Here is a 20,482-nt window from a genome sequence, read left to right as displayed (position 1 = left end):
AAGGTTGAAAAGTTCCAGGGAGCCGAATACTTTCGCAAGGCACTGTAGAATGATGGCAGAGTTGTATTCTTCGCCTATAATATACTCTGCAATACTGTAGCATTGTGTGATAGACACCATACCAGACTCACTACCAGAGACTGCACGTGTCCAAGAATGTGCAGGGGAAGCCGGGGAGGAGTCCTACAGAGAAAAGCGAGCGTGGTAGAGAGTGTGCTGCAGGTGAACAGGACCTGCAGCACGTGACCGACGGGGGAGTGGCAGGAGGCGGAACAAGGTCCCGGTCTCGCGGGGACGATAGCAGGACAGGCAAACCTGTAGGAGTGTCAAAACTAGCCGAGGACAGAAGCCAGAGACCAGCGCGGTTACCAAAATGGGCAGACGAGTAGAGTGGTCAGAGAAAAGCTGGGGTCAGAAATCAGAAGATGGAGCAGTACCAGAAAGACAAGAAGGAAGTCAGGGGACATAGCCGAGGTCAAAACCAAGAGTGTAGCAGACAGTACAGTCAACAGGCACATAGCAAACGAGGAACAGACCGGGTCATTCACAGGCAAAACATACAAAGACAGGCAATGCGCACAGAAATACAGGGGTCAGCTGCCCAGCCGAGAACGGACTTATAACTGACAACCAGCACAGCACAGGGGAGGGTAGATATAGCCCTCCCCCAATAAAAGAGGCCACATATAATTAACACTAGAAGTACTGCCAAGGAACTCCTGGGAAAACCATGACACATTGTCTGCTGTAAAATTTCCAGTCTCGTATGAAGCCCTGCCATATGCTGGGCTTCACAGGAATAGTACCAAGAAAGACAGAGGACTTCATGTGGCCCCCAAAAATGCAAACGGCCACCAATTATCACTCCACAATCGCATCATCTTGGGCTCTGAACCGACGGCAACTATCTTGGATTCCTGGGAAATGCAGCCATCACGCTTACGGTAGGCATTTTAGAGGTTCAACTGATTGGAGCTACTCTTCAATTTCATCAGTTATTCTCGGTGCAAAGAAGGTCAACTTATGAGCCCACTCCATATAGTGACAGCACACAGACACAGCAGATAATTAGGGCATGTCAGCCATTGTTATCCTGCAAAACGGCTAAGTGGGTTAGGCAGGAGATCCAGAAAGGTGTCTAAACAAACCTATGTGTAGGGCTATAGTAGCAGAATGACAAAGAAAGTGATGTACTAATTCAGAATGTGTGCTACCGCAAGTGCCCAATGGTCAAGCCCAAATGCTTAATTGCCCTCCTACCTCTGCAGTAAGCCATTCTCATATGTTGGAGCGACTGCTGTAGTGTCCTGGATGGATCAACCATTACTGAAGAGCTAAGAGGAGAGGTGGTAGAGTGCATGCGTCAGAGAAACCAAGGGCGGATCAATGTGTCCTGGAATGCCCATGGGGCACTTGTGGTAGCAGACGTGCCTAAGTATAGCATCACTTCGTCATAGTACTACTAAAACCTGTACATGATGTCTAAGGACATCACTAGTTTGGCTTCTTGGAAATATCATGGGTTATGGGGTACCAAATATGTGCTTTAAAAGGCGAAAGACTTTTATACGATTTCTTCTCTTTTGTATTTATTGTTCTCTTTATTTAAAGGAGATTTCCTAACAATAAAGAAAACCAGAGATGGAGAAAGTGGTCTCATTAAAAGAACTGGAAGAGAACTGGCATGTGACAGCATGGATGCACAGGAGCGATCACATGATGACTGTCAGGACTGTGTGACACAGCAGGGTCCTAACAGTGAGCATAGTACCGTTGGTTAGGATTCACAATGTTAAGGCCCCGTCACACATAGCGACGCTGCAGCGATACCGACAACGATCCGGATCGCTGCAGCGTCGCTGTTTGGTCGCTGGAGAGCTGTCACACAGACCGCTCTCCAGCGACCAACGATGCCGGTAACCAGGGTAAACATCGGGTAACTAAGCGCAGGGCCGCGCTTAGTAACCCGATGTTTACCCTGGTTACCATCCTAAAAGTAAAAAAAACAAACAGTACATACTTACCTACCGCTGTCTGTCTCCAGCGCTGTGCTCTGCACTCCTCCTGTACTGTCTGTGTGAGCACAGCGGCCGGAAAGCAGAGCGGTGACGTCACAGCTCTGCTTTCCGGCTGACCGACGCTCACAGCCAGTACAGGAGGAGTGCAGAGCAGAGCGCCGGGGACAGACAGCGGTAGGTAAGTATATACGGTTTGTTTTTTTACTTTTAGGATGGTAACCAGGGTAAACATCGGGTTACTAAGCGCGGCCCTGCGCTTAGTTACCCGATGTTTACCCTGGTTACCAGTGAAGACATCGCTGAATCGGCGTCACACACGCCGATTCAGCGATGTCAGCGGGACCTCAACGATCAAAAAATGGCCCAGGCCATTCCGACACGACCAGCGATCTCACAGCAGGGGCCTGATCGCTGGTACGTGTCACACATAGCGAGATCGCTACTGAGATCGCTGTTGCGTCACAAAACTTGTGACTCAGCAGCGATCTCGCTAGCGCTCTCGCTATGTGTGACGGGGCCTTTACACTCCATCACTAGATTCCTAAATCGACTGGAAAACTCCCTCTAATATTTGGCTTGAGGGGACCCAAAGGACCTAATGCCATACATATAGCCACACACACAGTATTATAAATGGCACATTGCACATAGGAGGCCTCCTACAGGTAACCATGATTTCAGTAGTCCATCATTGTGCTAACATTAAAGGAGTATTTGTAAAATCTCAATGTGGTCTTATATAAATATGTGTAAGCATTATTGTATTTGTGCCAATGTAACCCATTTTTATATCTGCCCCGTTTTGCACATATCACCCCCTCTAAGCTCTATTTTCCCTCCAGTTGCCATTTGAATCATCCTGCCAGTTTCAGCGTTCCTGGTCGATGGTCCGCGGTCATGACCGGTGCAGTCTCTCTCAGCTGGCTTCCTGCCAGAATACCGTAGCTCTGTTCGGGGACGTGTCTAAAACGGAACTTCCACTGTAAGGAATGAAGTCACAGAAAGTGGCACAGCCTCCTTCAATACAAAGCTGAGCTCATAACAGGAAGTGACAGTGTGTGAGAGTGCTGGTAATCATGAGGAGCTGTACAGGATGGGGCTGTACACACAGGGGACTGAAAGAAGATGTACTGCAGGATAGTCCGTATACACGGGGCTGAGAGGAGAGATATGGAAGTGGAGAATGAGCTGTATATAGAGGGGACAGAAAAGCAGAGATCTACTTTAGGGAGAAGAAAAAGACCTTATTTTTCGAATTATAAGACGCGAAATTTGGGAGGAACATGGGAGTGCATCTAATAATACAAAAGTAGCTTGGCTCCAGAGATCTAAATCTGTGCATGCACCGGCCATTTTCCCGTAAAAACAATGGAAAGTGCACAGATTCGGCCAAAATTTTGTGAAAGCCTGGAGACACCGCAGTCTTGCACCACTGAACACTCCTTCCTTCCAGCGCGGAGCTCGCAGCATCACCCCACTCCTGCCACAACCACCGGCTTCATGCAGCAGCAACCCGTCTCCTGTGGTCCCGCTGAACCGCAGACACCCCCCCCCCCCAGATAAGCTACTGTAAAATCAGACTATAAGACACACCACCATTTTATTTTAAAAAAAAATCCTATTTTCCTCCCAAACACTTGGTGTGCGTCTTATAGTCCGCAGAATATGGTATATATTGCAGCATGGGGTCATGTTTGCTGCCTGCTGTGCACATCTGAAACTGCAGATGATGATTGATGCTTATTACATAGCATTATCTTCTGACATATGCAGCAACAGAGCAGCATTTGCAGGTTGAAATCACTGATCTGTCAGAAACACACAACATGCACAGCTCTGCAAGAACCAGCTAATGATCTAACATCATACTGCAGCTAAACTGAAATACAGTTATATGAAAAAGTTTGGGCACCCCTATTAGTCTTAAGCTTAATGTTTTATAAAAATTGGTTTTTTTGCAACAGCTATTTCAGTTTCATATATCTAATAACTGTTGGACACAGTAATGTTTCTGCCTTGAAATGAGGTTTATTGTACTAACAGAAAATGTGCAATCTGCATTCAAACAAAATTTGAGAGGTGCATAAGTAGGGGAATCCCACCAGAAAAGTGACATTAATATTTAGTAGATCCTCCTTTTGTAAAAATAACAGCCTCTAGTCGCTTCCTGTAGCTTTTAATGAGTTCCTGGATCCTGGATGAAGGTATTTTTGACCATTCCTCTTTACAAAACAATTCCAGTTCAATTAAGTTTGATGGTGGCCGAGCATGGACAGCCCTCTTCAAATGATCCCACAGATGTTCAATGATATTCAGGTCTGGGAACTGGGATGGCCATTCCAGAACAGTGTAATTGTTCCTCTGCATGAATGCCTGAGTAGATTTGGAGCGGTGTTTTGGATCATTGTCTTGCTGAAAGGATCCATCCCCTCCGTAACTTCAACTTGGTCACTGATTCATGAACATTATTGTCAAGAATCTGCTGATACTGAGAGGAATCCATGCGTCCCTCAACTTTAACAAGATTCCCGGTGTCGGCATTGGCCACACAGCCCCAAAACATGATGGAACCTCCATCAAATTTTACTGTGGGTAGCAAGTGTTTTTCTTGGAATGCTGTGTTTTTTGGCCGCCATGCATAACGCCTTTTTGTATGACTTAACAACTCAATCTTGGACTGATGAAGTCCACAGGACCTTCTTCCAAAAAGAAATTGGCTCCTCCAAATGTGCTTTTGCATACCTCAGCCGACTCTGTTTGTGGCGTGCTTGCAGAAACGGCTTCTTTCGCATCACTCTCCCATACAGCTTCTCATTGTGCAAAGTGCGTTGTATAGTTGACCGATGCACAATGACACCATCTGCAGCAAGTTGATGCTGCAGCTCTCTGGAGGTGGTCTGAGGATTGTCCTTGACTGATCTCACCATTCTTCTCTGCCTTTCTGATGTTTTTCTTGGCCTGCCACTTCTGGCCTTAACAAGAACTGTACCTGTGTTCTTCCATTTCCTTACTATGTTCCTCACAGTGGAAATTGACAGGTTAAATCTCAGACAGCTTTTTGTATCGTTCCCCTGAACAACTATGTTGAATAATCTTTGTTTTCAGATCATTAGACAGTTGTTTTGAGGAGCCCATGCCACTCTTCAGAGGAAATTTAAACAGGAGAACAACTTGCAAGTGGCCACTTTAAGTAGCTTTTCTCATGATTGCATACACCTGGCTATGAAGTTCAAAGCTTAATGAGGTTAGAGTAAGTCAGTAAAAAGTAGGTAGGAGTATTTAAAACAAGAAAATGATAAGGGTGCCCATACTTATGCACCTGTCAAATTTTGTTTGAATGCAGATTGCACATTTTCTGTTAGTACAATAAACCTCATTTCAAGGCAGAAACATTACTGTGTCCAACAGTTATTAGATATATGAAACTGAAATAGCTGTTGCCAAAAAATCAATTTTTATAAAACATTAAGCTTAAGATTAATAGGGGTGCCCAAACTTTTTCATATAACTGTAAATGGCAGAAGATACAATTGGTCAGGCAGGGTGCTACACAGGAGCAAACAGTGCAGTCAGTGAACAGGGGCTAGCCAGGAGAGTGAGGGAGGGGTCTGCAGCACTGAAGAGGAGCAAGTGCTGCAGGGAGGTGAAGTTTTAAAAATATAGCTGCGCCTTCTGTTATACAAAGTTGGATGCAAAAAAGGAGCAGGTGGAGATGGAAAAAAAAAAACAAAAAAAAACAAAAGGTACAATTAAATGTTATGTTGGGCTTAGTATGTATATTAACAGTATTATGCATTTACTGTGCTTTTTGAAAAATTATTTGATTATGTGAATAACCCTTTAAGTAGTTTTGGAGAATGTACTCTATTATTGAGCTGCCCAGAGTTTATGATTGTGGCACCTTCAAAAGTAAATGGCATAACTGTAATCCTAAACAACAAGCTCCAGTTCTGGGTCCCAGCACATCCCATTCTGGCTGGTATCTGACAAAGATCAGCGTTTCCCGAGTCATAATCTTGACTTGAGTGAGCGCTCATTTCAATAGCAATACCATGGGAGTGTGGACCAAATGCTCAGAGCAAAGAGCGAGTACCTTAAAACTCCTTAAGAATATGTATACACAGTTTTTTTTTTTTTTTTTTTAAAGAGTTATTAGAGCGAAAAAAACTCTGAATCCTCCTTAAAGACTTGGGTCTTTCAGCACAGTTTCTGCTTAAAAAATTCAAGAAAAAGGCTTGAGCCCTGATTTGTCAAAACTTTTGCCAAAATAGAAGCATAAAAGCTTTGTTAAGTTGCACAATTTTGTTGTCGTGAGAAAATTTAGCATTTTTTCGCGTTTTCAGGTCAGATTCTCCCACCTCTGCCGAAATGGGCAAAGTAGGAGTGCGAAACCATAGCTAGTCCAATTTGTGGCTAATGTACTTGGATAAGGTGGTATCAATGCTCGAATAATGTATTCAAATCCCTGTGCCTGCACTGCCGTAACACATGCATTGATTTCCTAACAAATAGGCAATCCCTGCATGTGTAGCGGCTGTCGAACAGCTGTGAGACATGGAGCTGCGGGAACTCGAACATATTCTTCGAGCATGACACCTTATCCGTGCATGGTAGCTCATCATTAGTGACAAACTGTGGTGTTAAGTTTGCAGAAATCTCACTCCAGTCCCGGACTGGAGTGAGATTTCAGGCTTAGCGTACAGAAGAGCACACCATTCATCAGACACTCCAAATTGATAAAGCGGCTGGCGCTTCTTCATGAACTAAGAGCGTCTGACTCATCTATGCCCTTCATCAAGACTGGCAAGAAAATCACTGAGTCTTGATGAATCAGGGCTTCAGTGTGCACATCCATAACACTAGCATATAAGTGACAAAAAGCGGACGTCCGTAAGTCTGTCACTACTTTACACTGGGTAATGAAGGATTCGAAGGCTAGAACTCAACTGAAAATGGTCGGACTGTGCTAGTGAAAAGGAGCCGATAGTGCCAATAGACAGTAGTTCATGGAAAACACTGCACACGTACAGGTTGAAGAATTATGCTTCAAGTGAGAATTTATTTGTAATAAGTGGTATAGCAACAGGCTGTACGCGTGCAGTGTTTTCCATGAACTACCATTACACTGGGTAATGACAGGGTCCCCTCGTCCTGCCTACGTCTTCCTCTAGATAAAGGATACAACCACCTTGTCCAAGGCTGCCGGGTAAAGCTTCGCTCCAGGTGACGTTAAACCAGGACACATGATATTGGCTCCACTCAGGACGAATTTTATTGCTCCTTTATCAACTTGCTGATGTGGAAGGATGAAAGGATCTAGAAAAAGAAAAAAAAAACTGAACAGTACCTACCAGGGGTCTCGATTTAAGTGCCATACAAATAGTGGCCCTGAGACATTTCTGCAGCCTCGTAAGTTCAGACACCCACGATCTACTACCCATCTTTGCAGCCCACAGAAAAGATAATTTGCCCTTTATCCAACATTGATTTCACAAGTGAGATGCAACAAGTTGAGGATGGATTTACCCTTTAAATATTATTGCAACTTTACACATGTATTTTCTAGTGAAATAATAGAATAATTTTGCATCTGCAATGTTTCATCTGTAAAAACAAAGAAAAAAAAAGTGGAAAGGCCCACACCTTTATGAATACATTGCTGGAACAATTTTTTTTTCATCACTATAGCAATAATTGTCAACTTTTAGGATTGCAATATTAATTACTGTTGTTTATGACGAACTACACATGCAATACGGACCAACAAAAGGGTTAAGTTTGCATGTTCCCAATCAGACCATCGCCTATTCCAGACTACACCCTGAAAAACATGATGATTCAGACACATCCAGGACGCCAATCCCAATTGAATGACTTAAAGGACACAGCTATTTTCTTTCTATTATTTTTTATTTCTGAGATCGTATCACCTTTTAATCCAGTTGTCAATGCACCAATACGAGGGCAGAAAAGTCATACTTCCATTGGTAATCTTTTAGGGATAAATACAACACTTTACTAACTTTATGCACAGGAAAGATATATATCTTGGTACCGTGTTAGCCAGTGGATAGAAAAATATTTAGAATTGAGAGTCCTCAGTGGTTGATACCTTTTAATGGCTAACTGAAAAGATGGTAACAAATTGCAAGCTTTCGAGACTACTCAGGCCTCTTCATTAGGCATAGACTAAAACAACATCTGAAGAATCACATATTTATACACAACACAGCACAGAAAAATGCCATGACAGGTGACGTGAAGCAGAACTACCATTATGTGAGTGATAAACCGTTGTGTCCATAAATATTGGAACAGTTCATAGATAAGGAGTGTGAATGTTTTATTGTCCTCTGATTGGGGTCTGGTTTATTGTTGTGATGACCCCACAGGGTCGGAGGAGCAATGGTAAAAAGACATAAATCCATATGACACATTCATTCCTGGACTGACTGTCAAAGGTCATCATCAGTTTATATTCCCATACTCTTCTGTCTCTCTGAGATTTGAAGTTACCTTTTAATACAAGTAATTTCATGTCCATAATGTTATGATCAGGGAGACAAAAATGTATTGCCACAGGAAGATCCATTCTTTTTTTCTCTTATTGTATGGCGATGAGAGTTCATCCTTGCTCTCAGTTTCTGCCCTGTCTCCCCTACATACAGATCTCCAGTTGGACATTTCGTACAAATAATTAGGTACACCACATTAGAAGTGTGCAGCTGAAAGTACCTGGTATCTTGTAGTCCTGATGTGAATTGGGGATCTTTATCTTGTCCGTGGTCATTATAAATGGACAGGTTTTACATTCTTTTACATTTGGATTGTAGGTGACTACTAGAGGCACCCGATTATTTTCTTCTTTAGCTTTGTAATGTAGCAGGTGATTCCTTGATATTCTAGTTGCTCTTGTAATTTGGTTTTGAATTGTTCTTGGATGGTAGCCCTGATTCAAAAAAGTCTTTCTGAGGCGACCAAGGTGTTCCTCCCTATCCATGGAGTTGGAACATATATGATTGTATCTGATGGCTTGGCTGTAGACAATAGAGTTTTTTATGTGTTTTGGATGGAAACTGTCCCATTTAAGATATGTTGGACGGTTGATTGGCTTCTGATACAGGGATGTCTCTATTTCATTGTTCTGCAGCTTAATGATGGTGTCCAAAAAGTTAATTGCAGTACAGTAGTAGTTGAGTGTCAAGTTGATGGTAGGATGAAATTGATTAAACTGTTCATGGAACGTCTTTAGCTGTGGCTCAGACTCCGTCCAGATGATTAAAATATCATCAATTTAGCGGTAGTAGGCCAGAGGCCTGATGGGACATGACAAAACGTTGCTTTCAAGCTTGGCCATGAAAAGATTTGCATACTGTGGAGCCATTTTACTTCCCATTGCTGTGCCAGTCTCCTGTAGATATATCTTGTTGCCAAATTCAAAGTAATTGAAGGTGAGGATGAATTTTATAAGTGCCTCTAGGAGTCACCTACAATCAAAATCTGGAGGTGCTAAGGGGAGCTGCACGGAAATTACAACCTTTACTACAAAAAGATGCCCGCTTACAATCCATTTTTCCAGACCCCCCACTACTGTGTTTTAGGCAGCCCCCAAATCTAAGAAGTATCATTGTCAGAAGCTCCCTGTCCTCTCCAACAGCTGCAGGAACCTTTCCTTGCAACCAGAAAAATGTTAAACCTGTCCATTTATAATGACCACAGACAAGATAAAGATCCCCAATTCACATTAGGACTACAAGACTATCAGGTAGGTACTTTCGGCTGCGTCACTTCTAATGTGGTGTACTTAATTATTTGTACTAAATGTCCAACTGGGGGTCTGTATGTAGGAGACACAGGGCATAAACTGAGAACAAGGATGAACTCTGGTCGCCACACAATAAGAGAAAAAAGAATAGATGTACCTGTGGCAATACATTTTTTTTGTCTCCCTGATCATAACACCATGGACCTGAAATTAATTGTATTAAAAGGTAACTTCAAATCTCAGAGAGACAGAAGAGAGTCTGGGAATATAAGCGGATGATGACCTTAGACACACTCAGTGCAGGAATGAATGTGTCGCATGGATTTATGTCTTTTTACATCAACTAAGGAATTTGCTCCTCAGACCGATGGGGTCATAACAGTACCAAACCCTAATCAGAGGACAATAAAACATTCACACTCCTTATCTATGAACTGTTCCAATATTTATGTACATACCTGTTTATCACTCATAATGGTAATTCTGCTTCACGTCAGCTGTCTTATCTATGGTATTTTTCTGTGCTGTGTTGTGCATAAATATGTGATTCTTCAAAATTTCCAATAGTCTATGCCTGATGAAGAGACCGGAGTAGTCTCAAAAGCTTGCAATTTGTTACCTTTTAATGGCTAGCTGAAAAGATGGTATCAACCACTGAGGACTCTTAATTCTAAATATTTTTCTAACTTTATGGAAGGAGTTTAAAAATGAGCATTTCCCAACCCCGTGCAGCATAATTCATACCCATATAATGCGATTCAATTTGATTATGGCGATAGCAAATTTATATAATTAAAACAATAAGGTGTAGCACTTTTATGGTTCTAAACATATTTAGACAGTTGCATGATAACTTGTTCATTGTGGGACCAGCTGTCATTTTGGGGAATACAGTGGGTAGGTAAAGTATTCAGACCTCTAAACTTTTCTCTCTATTTCATTGCAGCCATTTGGTAAATTCAAAAAAGTTCTTTTTTTTTTTCTTATTAATGTACACTCTGCACCACATCTTGACTGAAAAAAAAAAACAAATGTAGAAATTTTTGCAAATTTATTAAACAAGAAAAACTGAAATATCACATGTAGTCCGGTTCACTATGTATTGATTTAGGCCTTCGCCGGATTTTTTTGGAGAGTCTGAAAACTATACATTTTTGGAAAGGTTATAGTATAAGCAATACGAAAAACAATGTTTCCATTTGCCCCGAGTCCCACGTGACCGCCATATTGGATTTGACAAAATGGCTGACGTAAAACCAATTTTCGTTAATATCTCAGCTTATAAATAACATAAAAATAAAATTTGACAGCTAAACATACATTTTAGGGCTAAGAAATGCAATATTACTAGTTGCAGATGTGTTTTAGATATTTACTACAGCAGTTTTTTATAATTAATTAGTATTGACATAATAATACATAATGACAGGAATCACATGTTTTTTTTTTCTTTTATTACAGGAGTTGAACATGACAGACAAACCACAAGCTACTGAAGTCACTTGTGAAGGTGAGGCACCTATCAACTGGAAGCTATGTATGCTCTGTCAGTCTTCCAATGGCAATGAGAAGTTGGTGCAAAATCCTCGGATACAGTCTTACCAGCGCGTTTTGGACATAGTAGCAGAGAGGGCAAGTTTACAAGATGGCAACTATGTTGATATCCATCGACAGATTAGCAACAGGAAAGACACAATCGCTACACATCAGGCAGTCTACCATCGAAGTTGTTACACAAATGCAATTAACAACGACCAAATACAACGAGCCCGGGACCGTTATGCACATGCATTAGCTACTGGTAGCCACATTACCAAGAAACGAGGATTAAAAAGAGGACGTGCTGAAATGGACGAATCAGGTTCATTAACATCTGACTCTTCATCACCATTCACGAGGTCACATACATGGCCACTGGATAAGGAAAAATGTTTCTTTTGTCAGAACGATGAGAATGAGAAGCTTTATAATGTGAGGACAGTCAACGCAGGGAAATCGTTGAAACAAGCTATTGAAACATCAGATAATTTAACACTGAAAACAAGACTGAACACATGCATTGCACCAGGGGATGCACATTTTATTGACGTCCGGTACCACAAAAGCTGTTGGACAAAGCATGTTTTTCATGGACAACGAGAACGTAGTACCAACAGAACAGACCACAAAGAACCCTTATTACAACGTGCAAGTCTGCTAGAGTTGATAAACCTAGTGGATATTCAAACACAGAACCAATCATATCTATCTATACAAGATATCGAAACCACTTATTTGAATATGCTTGGTATAGAAGGCGTGGAAAATCACAAACCTACATTCACTAGAAAGTGGCTCAAAGAAATTATAATGAATGCCTTGCCACATCTGAAATCCTGTCTTTCAAAAAACAGAAGGGAATCAGCAGTTCTTTATTCACCAGAAGCCTGTGAGGAAATCATGGTTAATTCTGCAATGGAATGTCGTAGTGATGATGCAGACAACATGCAGACAATCTACAAAGCAGCACAGTTAATTAGGAAAAGCATTGCTAATTTTACAACGGAAGTCAATGATAAAAACACCATAACGGTCACTAGTGACATAAACGACGTTCCAGCAGAATTATATTCCGCTATCCGTTGGATCATAACAGGGCCGATTGACAGCCTTGAAACTCAAAGAAGGACCAAAATTGTTGACCGAGCAGCACTCACTATGAGTCAGAACATCATGTATGAATTCAAATCAAAACGCCAGGTCAACTACAAGCCAAAAACCGAATCATCAGTATTCAGACAACCCAACGCACGAGAAAACCCACAGGTCCTGGGGCTAGCTCTGACTGTTCATCACACAACTCGCGATAAGAAATTAATGAATCTTCTTAGTTCACATGGGTTTTGTGTTCCCTATGGCCGTACCCTACGAATGGAAACTGCTTTGGCTAATGCTGTTGTAGAAAACACCCGAGAGTTAAAAGGTCTTTACGTGCCACCATTCTTGAAGAAGGGTACCTTTGTGTTCTTTGCAGTTGATAACACAGACTTTGCAGAGGATACCCCTGATGGGAAAGGAACCACACATGGAACTATTACTGCTGTATATCAGCAAGTAGATGCTGTTGGAGAACCAGTTGCACCACCCTTGAAGATAACAGATGCCCACACTTTATCTGTCACTCCATACCATGTACATATGTTGCACTGTGACAAGCCAAAAGTACAACATACCCAAAGATCAGAACACTTTGTCACAAACAAGGAAATATCAGGTTCTTCCCAACTTTCACAATTTGGATGGATTGTTGCTACTGCTGTATCCAGAATGCAGCAACTAGAGAAAGCATCGAGCAAAATTCCTGGATGGTCAGGATACAACTCACTGTTGTCCGAAAGCAAGCGATTTACCAACGTTGGAGCCTTACCACTGCTACCAGAGCTAGCACACGAGTGGTCAACCTTGCTGACTGTGATCATGCAAGCAAGTGAACTGAGGAAGTTGACTGTTGGTGAAGATCATCCCACTGTTATTTCATTTGATATGGCTCTGTATGAGAAGGTTGTCCAACTTCTAGATGCAAGACCTGATCTGAAACGCACCGTTGTTCCACGACTGGGAGAGCTACATGTTGTAATGGCTGCCCTGCGCGCTCTGGGTACCTCTACGGAGAACTCGGGTATTGATGATGCATGGATAGAAGGTGATGTGTATGGGTCTGCAACAACAAGGCAAATACTGAAATGTACCCATTACAAGCGTGCTCTTCGTGCTCACACATATACATATGTTGCTCTGTATGAACTGTTGCTGGACGAGTTCTTCATTGATAATCCAGAACTAAAACAGGTGTGTTTGATGGCAACAGAGGGAATTGAAGCTGCCTGTTCTGAGGAAAACAAGAACACAAAAAGTAAGTCAGTGAAACAAGCAAGCACTACCCTACTAGAGGCCTTGACCACTGCTGACATAATCACAGTCTTTCAAACATGGGTGAAACAGAGATCCAAAAATGCAATGTTCAAGTCAATGATGAACTACCTACAGCGAGTGGAAACAATCCTTTTATTTGTTGCTGCAACCAGGAATGCAGACCTTGAGCTTCATCTTCAAGCCGGAGAGCAGCTCAGCAAGCTCTTCTTTGCATTTGACCGGATGAAATACAAGCGATTGTGGCCAAGGTATATCACGGACATGCATGACCTTAAAATAAATCACCCTCAAACATGGGAAGAAATGAAAGCCGGTAACATTTCAGTCACGAAAAGTGCTATCCCATTTGTATCCATTGGGGCGGACCATGCATGCGAGCATCTGAACAAGCTGATGAAAATCCATGCTGGCATAGTCGGCATCTCGAACAATGCCAATGCTCGTCAGAGATTCTTCATGGCCACACCTGAACTCTCCCGAGTTGTCAAAGAATATACCAGACAGTTTGATTTAGAACGTGACAAAACCAGAGAGCATCACGATCTTGGGCCAAGTGCAGTCAAGAAGTGTCATCATGTTATTGACAAGATTAAGGAAGCAATTTTGAAACATGGCAACCCATTTGCTGTTGTAGGTGACAAGTTGCACAATGTAATCACCCATGCCTACATCCCTGATGAGTATGTAAAAATGATCCTGAATGCAGATGAGACAGGTCAAAAGCTGTATGAAGACTATGTGTTGGCGCGAATCAATGGGGATGTTAGCCTATGGGCACCAGTAAAGAAGGAGAACAACAGGATGTTCATGTCGGCAAACAAGAAAACCACAGTAAAACTCCGAGACAAGACTGTTGATCTTAAGGAGACCAAGGACTTGTATGGAAGAATGATGGTTTTGGCAAGGTCCAACAGAGACATAAACCAGAAAGTGGCCATTGGGAACTACGAATTCACTCTGACCCCAAGAGCCTTTTTTGCTCCAGATGGTACAATGTTACCATGCCATGACAAATCGAAACTGATCAGTCTCCTTAACAAGTTGGTTATAGTAGAAACTCCACAGAAAGATCTGCAGCCAGAAGATAGGATGGACACAAGATCAGATGATCCAAGTCGCAAGATAGCCCTGGTAGATGGAATGGTTCTTCTGCAAAAGATGGCCAAGAAACCGGCAACACAGTGACAGTCAAAGATCTCAGTTACTGCTTCAATGACAGGCTTATGTCTCTCACAGAAAATTACGATGAAATAATCCTTGTGTTTGATACGTATAGGGAAAATTCTCTCAAGGATGCTACCAGGGATAAAAGAAGAAAAGGAAAGGCACCAATTCAGTACCAGGTCAGAGATGAAACAAACATTAATCATATTCCAATGAACAGGTTCCTTTCACATGACAAGACAAAGGCTGACCTGACCAACTATCTTGCTGCAAAGACTCTAGAGTTCAACAGTTCATCACAAAAACTGGTCATCACTTGTTCTTCAGGGTGTACCAGGAGCAACAAAAACTTAGTTTTCGACGACAACAATCACGAAGAAGCAGACACACTGTTGATCTACCAAGCTGTCTTGGCAACACAACGAAACCCACCGGATGCAAGGATGGTTTTCTTCTCCCCTGATACCGATGTACTGGTGTTGGTCATAGCTAACTATGACCTCATGCTGAAGAATACATCGATTTCAATGGTCTCTGGGATGATCGAGATAGAGCCAATAAGGAGAGTCATAGGGGCAGACAGAGCAAAGGCTTTGACAGCCTTCCATGCATTCACTGGTGCTGACACAACTGGAAGGTTCTCTCGAATTGGCAAAGCAATCTGGCTGCAAGCTTACATGAACGCAACACCAGATGTAATCAGTTCTCTGCAGATGCTTTCGACTGAAAAAGAAGTGAGCAAAACTATGTTGTCAACTCTTGCTACCTTCGTATGTTTTGCTTACTCTCCAAAAGGCATTTTTATTAAGAATATTCCCGAACTGCGATGGCATCTATTTTGCAAGCATATGGCAGAAAGTGACAGGTTACCTCCTACACTCGGAGCTCTAAAACAACATGTCCTCAGAGTCCATATCCAAGCCAGAGTGTGGGGACAAGCTAACATTGCTTTGCAGGATTCTCAGCTGGATCCCGAGAAGAATGGCTATCACAAAGGGTTGGATGGACAGTTGAAACCAACCATGACAGATGTTCTTCCAGCTCCAAAAGCAATAATCGAGATGATTAGTTGTCAATGCAAACATGACTGTTCTTCTTCAAGGTGTTCGTGCCGAAAAAATAACTTATCCTGTACCGATCTTTGTCAGTGTGACAGCGAGTGTATGAATGACGAGGACACTCAGACCAAATATGAAACTGATGATGACAGTGATGGTGGCGATATGTAAAGACACTCTGGTTGTTCAAAAGTTAAAAACATTAACTCTCTGCTTTTCGAGTTCGAAAATTTGTTCAAATATAAACCGATACAATTTGTAGTCGTATATAGAGTATTTATTTGGATACCACTGCATTTCTTAGTACTCAAAATGTATGTTTAGCTGTCAAAATTTAAGTTTTACGTTACTTACAAGCTGAGATATTAACAAAAATCGATGTAAATCAGCCATTTTGTAAAATCCAAGATGGCGGCCACTTAGGACTCGGGGCAAATGGAAACATTGTTTTTCTTATTGCTTATACCATAGCCTTTCCAAAAATGTACTTATTTGAAACTCTCCAGAAAATTCCGGCGAAATTACATAGTGAACCGGGCTAATGGTCAAAAGTATTCAGACCCTTTGCTCAGACACTCATATTTAAGTCACATGCTGTCCATTTCCTTGTGATCCTCCTTGAGATGGTTCTACTCCTTCATTGGAGGCCAGCTGTGTTTAATTAAACTGATAGGACTTGATTTGTAAAGGCACACACCTGTCTATATAAGACCTCACAGCTCACAGTGCATGTCAGACCAAATGAGAATCATGAGGTCAAAGGAACAGGCCAAGAAGCTCAGAGACAGAATTGTGGCAAGGGACAGATCTGGCCAAGGTTACACAAGAATTTTTGCAGTACTCAAGATTCCTAAGAGCACATTTTCCTCCATAATCCTTAACTGAAAGACGTTTGGGACCACCAGAAGTCCTCCTAGACCTGGCCGTCCAGCCAAACCACAATCATGGGAGAAGAGCCTTGGTGAGAGAGCTAAAGAAGAACCCCAAGATCACTGTGGCTGAGCTCCAGAGATGCAGCAGGGAGATGGGAGAAAGTTCCACAAAGTCAACTATCACTGCAGCTCTCCACCAGTCAGGCCTTTATGGCAGTAACCTGATGAAACCTCTCCTCAGTGCAAGACAAATGAAAGCCCGCATAGAGTTTGCTAAAAAAAAAAACACATGTAGGACTCCCAGACTATGAGAAATACAGGTCCTTCTCAAAAAATTAGCATATAGTGTTAAATTTCATTATTTACCATAATGTAATGATTACAATTAAACTTTCATATATTATAGATTCATTATCCACCAACTGAAATTTGTCAGGTCTTTTATTGTTTTAATACTGATGATTTTGGCATACAACTCCTGATAACCCAAAAAACCTGTCTCAATAAATTAGCATATCAAGAAAAGGTTCTCTAAACGACCTATTACCCTAATCTTCTGAATCAACTAATTAACTCTAAACACATGCAAAAGATACCTGAGGCTTTTATAAACTCCCTGCCTGGTTCATTACTCAAAACCCCCATCATGGGTAAGACTAGCGACCTGACAGATGTCAAGAAGGCCATCATTGACACCCTCAAGCAAGAGGGTAAGACCCAGAAAGAAATTTCTCAACAAATAGGCTGTTCCCAGAGTGCTGTATCAAGGCACCTCAATGGTAAGTCTGTTGGAAGGAAACAATGTGGCAGAAAACGCTGTACAATGAGAAGAGGAGACCGGACCCTGAGGAAGATTGTGGAGAAGGACCGATTCCAGACCTTGGGGAACCTGAGGAAGCAGTGGACTGAGTCTGGTGTGGAAACATCCAGAGCCACCGTGCACAGGCGTGTGCAGGAAATGGGCTACAGGTGCCGCATTCCCCAGGTAAAGCCACTTTTGAACCATAAACAGCGGCAGAGGCGCCTGACCTGGGCTACAGAGAAGCAGCACTGGACTGTTGCTAAGTGGTCCCAAGTACTTTTTTCTGATGAAAGCAAATTTTGCATGTCATTCGGAAATCAAGGTGCCAGAGTCTGGAGGAAGACTGGGGAGAAGGAAATGTCAAGTACCCACAGTCAGTGATGGTGTGGGGTGCCATGTCAGCTGCTGGTGTTGGTCCACTGTGTTTCATCAAGGGCAGGGTCAATGCAGCTAGCTATCAGGAGATTTTGGAGCACTTCATGCTTCCATCGGCTGAAATGCTTTATGGAGATGAAGATTTCATTTTTCAGCACGACCTGGCACCTGCTCACAGTGCCAAAACCACTGGTAAATGGTTTACTGACCATGGTATTACTGTGCTCAATTGGCCTGCCAACTCTCCTGACCTGAACCCCATAGAGAATCTGTGGGATATTGTGAAGAGAAAGTTGAGAGACGCAAGACCCAACACTCTGGATGAGCTTAAGGCCGCTATTGAAGCATCCTGGGCCTCCATTACATCTCAGCAGTGTCACAGGCTGATTGCCTCCATGCCACGCCGCATTGAAGCAGTCATTTCTGCCAAAGGATTCCCGACCAAGTATTGAGTGCATAACTGAACATTATTATTTGATGGTTTTTTTGTTTGTTATTAAAAAACACTTTTATTTGATTGGATGGGTGAAATATGCTAATTTATTGAGACAGGTTTTTTGGGTTATCAGGAGTTGTATGCCAAAATCATCAGTATTAAAACAATAAAAGACCTGACAAATTTCAGTTGGTGGATAATGAATCTATAATATATGAAAGTTTAATTGTAATCATTACATTATGGTAAATAATGAAATTTAACACTATATGCTAATTTTTTGAGAAGGACCTGTAATACTCACTGATCTGATGAGACAAAAATAGACCTTTTTGGTGATAATTCTAAGCAGGATGTGTGGAGAAAACCAGGCACTGCTCATCACCTGCCCAATACAATCAGTGAAACATGGTGGTGGCAACATCATGCTATGGGGGTGCTTTTCAGCTGCAGGGACAGGATGACTGGTTGCCATTGAAGGAAACATGAATGTGGCCAAGTACAGGGATATCCTGGATGAAAACCTCTTCCAGAGTGCTCTGGACCTCAGACTTGTCCAAAGGTTCACCTTCCATCAAGACAATGACCCTAAACACACAGCTAAAATAACAAATGACCATTCTTGACTGGCCCAGCCAGAGCCCTGACCTAAACTCAATTGAGCATCTCTGGAGAGACCTGAAAATGGCTGTCCACCAACGTTCCTCCAGTTCCGTCAGGTTGATTGGTGATCTGCAAGGAAAAATGACAGAGGATCCCCAAATCCAGGTGTCAAAAACTTGTTGCATCATTCCCAACAAGACTCATGGCTGTACTAGCTGAAAAGGGTGATTCTACTAAATACTGAGCAAAGGGTCTGAATACTTATGACCATGTGATATTTCAGCTTTTCTTTTTTAATAAATTTGCAAAAATTTCTACATTTTTTTTTCAGTCAAGATGGGGTACAGAGTGAGTGTACATTAATGAGAAAAAAATGAATTTTTTTGAATTTACCAAATGGCTGCAATGAAACAAAGACTGAAAAAAATGAAAGGGGTCTGAATACTTTCCGTACCCACTGTATATGAATTTTTTGATCACTTTATTCCAACTTTTTTTTTGGGGGAAAAAAAATTCTAGAATTGTTTTTTTTTTCATTCAATTTACGGTAATTTCTACAGCTTTCACCATGCCACATAATTGACACGTTTATGCTTAATTTTTTATCTATTTTTTGTGCATTAATACTGTTACATTATAAAATAACATTTTGGGGAACAAAACTATTGATCGCTTTATTCTGTTTGTGGATGAATAATGCACGAAAACAGCAATTTTGCCATCTTTTATTATTTTACACTGTATCGAGTGGGATACATATAATGCTGCACAAACGTTATGGCTCCATAGATGCTCCATACAGACACTTGCCCCATTTGCTGTTGCTGCGATAAAAAAAAAAAAAAAAATCACACTCACCTCTCCGTCGCTCAGGCCCCCGGCACTTTCAATAGTCACCTGCTCCTTGTTCCGGCGCCAGTCCATCTTCAGCACTGGCGTTCAGGCTGAGGGCGCGCACTAACACGTCATCGCGCCCTCTGACCTGAGCGTCAGTGCTGAAGACAGAGCGGCGCCCGGAACGGGGAGCAGGTGAATATCGCGCAGCGCTCCCCTCCCCGTTATACTCACCTGCTCCTGGCGCTGTGCAGTCCCTGCTTCCCCGACGCTGCAGCGTCATCCTGTACTGAGCGGTCACCGTTACCGCTCATTACAGTAATGAATATGCGGCTCCACCTCTATGGGAGGTGGAGCCACATATTCATTACTATAATGAGCGGTACCATGTGACCGCTCAGTACAGGAAGAAGCTGCCGGCGCTGGGGAAGCCAGGGACCTGCAGGGACCGTGCCAGGAGTAGGTGAGTATAATTAGACAGCCCCCGCTGCCCCTCACCTGCCGACCCCTGGGTATGACTCGAGTATAAGCTGAAAACCTCGGCTTACACTCAAGTATATACGGTAATAGTTAAAAAAAATAAAAACCTTTGGGGGGGGGGGTGTTAACAGAACTTTTTCTATTGTTCAGTTTTTCACTTTAA

At 42.3% G+C, this 20,482-nt stretch overlaps 1 protein-coding gene across 1 annotated transcript in view; it reads right to left on the bottom strand.

The window, feature by feature from the left end:
• Positions 1-20,482, bottom strand: part of MCTS1 (MCTS1 re-initiation and release factor) — a 53,486-nt gene that overhangs the window by 9,456 nt on the left and 23,548 nt on the right. Inside the window, exon 4 of the mRNA XM_069747196.1 lies at positions 7,201-7,334. Within this exon, the coding sequence (XP_069603297.1) occupies positions 7,201-7,334 (134 nt within the window). The remainder of the gene's footprint in view (positions 1-7,200; positions 7,335-20,482) is intronic.

The sequence above is a fragment of the Ranitomeya imitator genome, chromosome 2 (genome assembly GCF_032444005.1).
Source record: "Ranitomeya imitator isolate aRanImi1 chromosome 2, aRanImi1.pri, whole genome shotgun sequence".
In the NCBI taxonomy this organism is placed as follows: domain Eukaryota; kingdom Metazoa; phylum Chordata; class Amphibia; order Anura; family Dendrobatidae; genus Ranitomeya; species Ranitomeya imitator.
The sequence above is the reverse complement of the archived record's forward strand: the minus strand, read 5'-3'. Positions and strand labels throughout refer to the sequence as shown.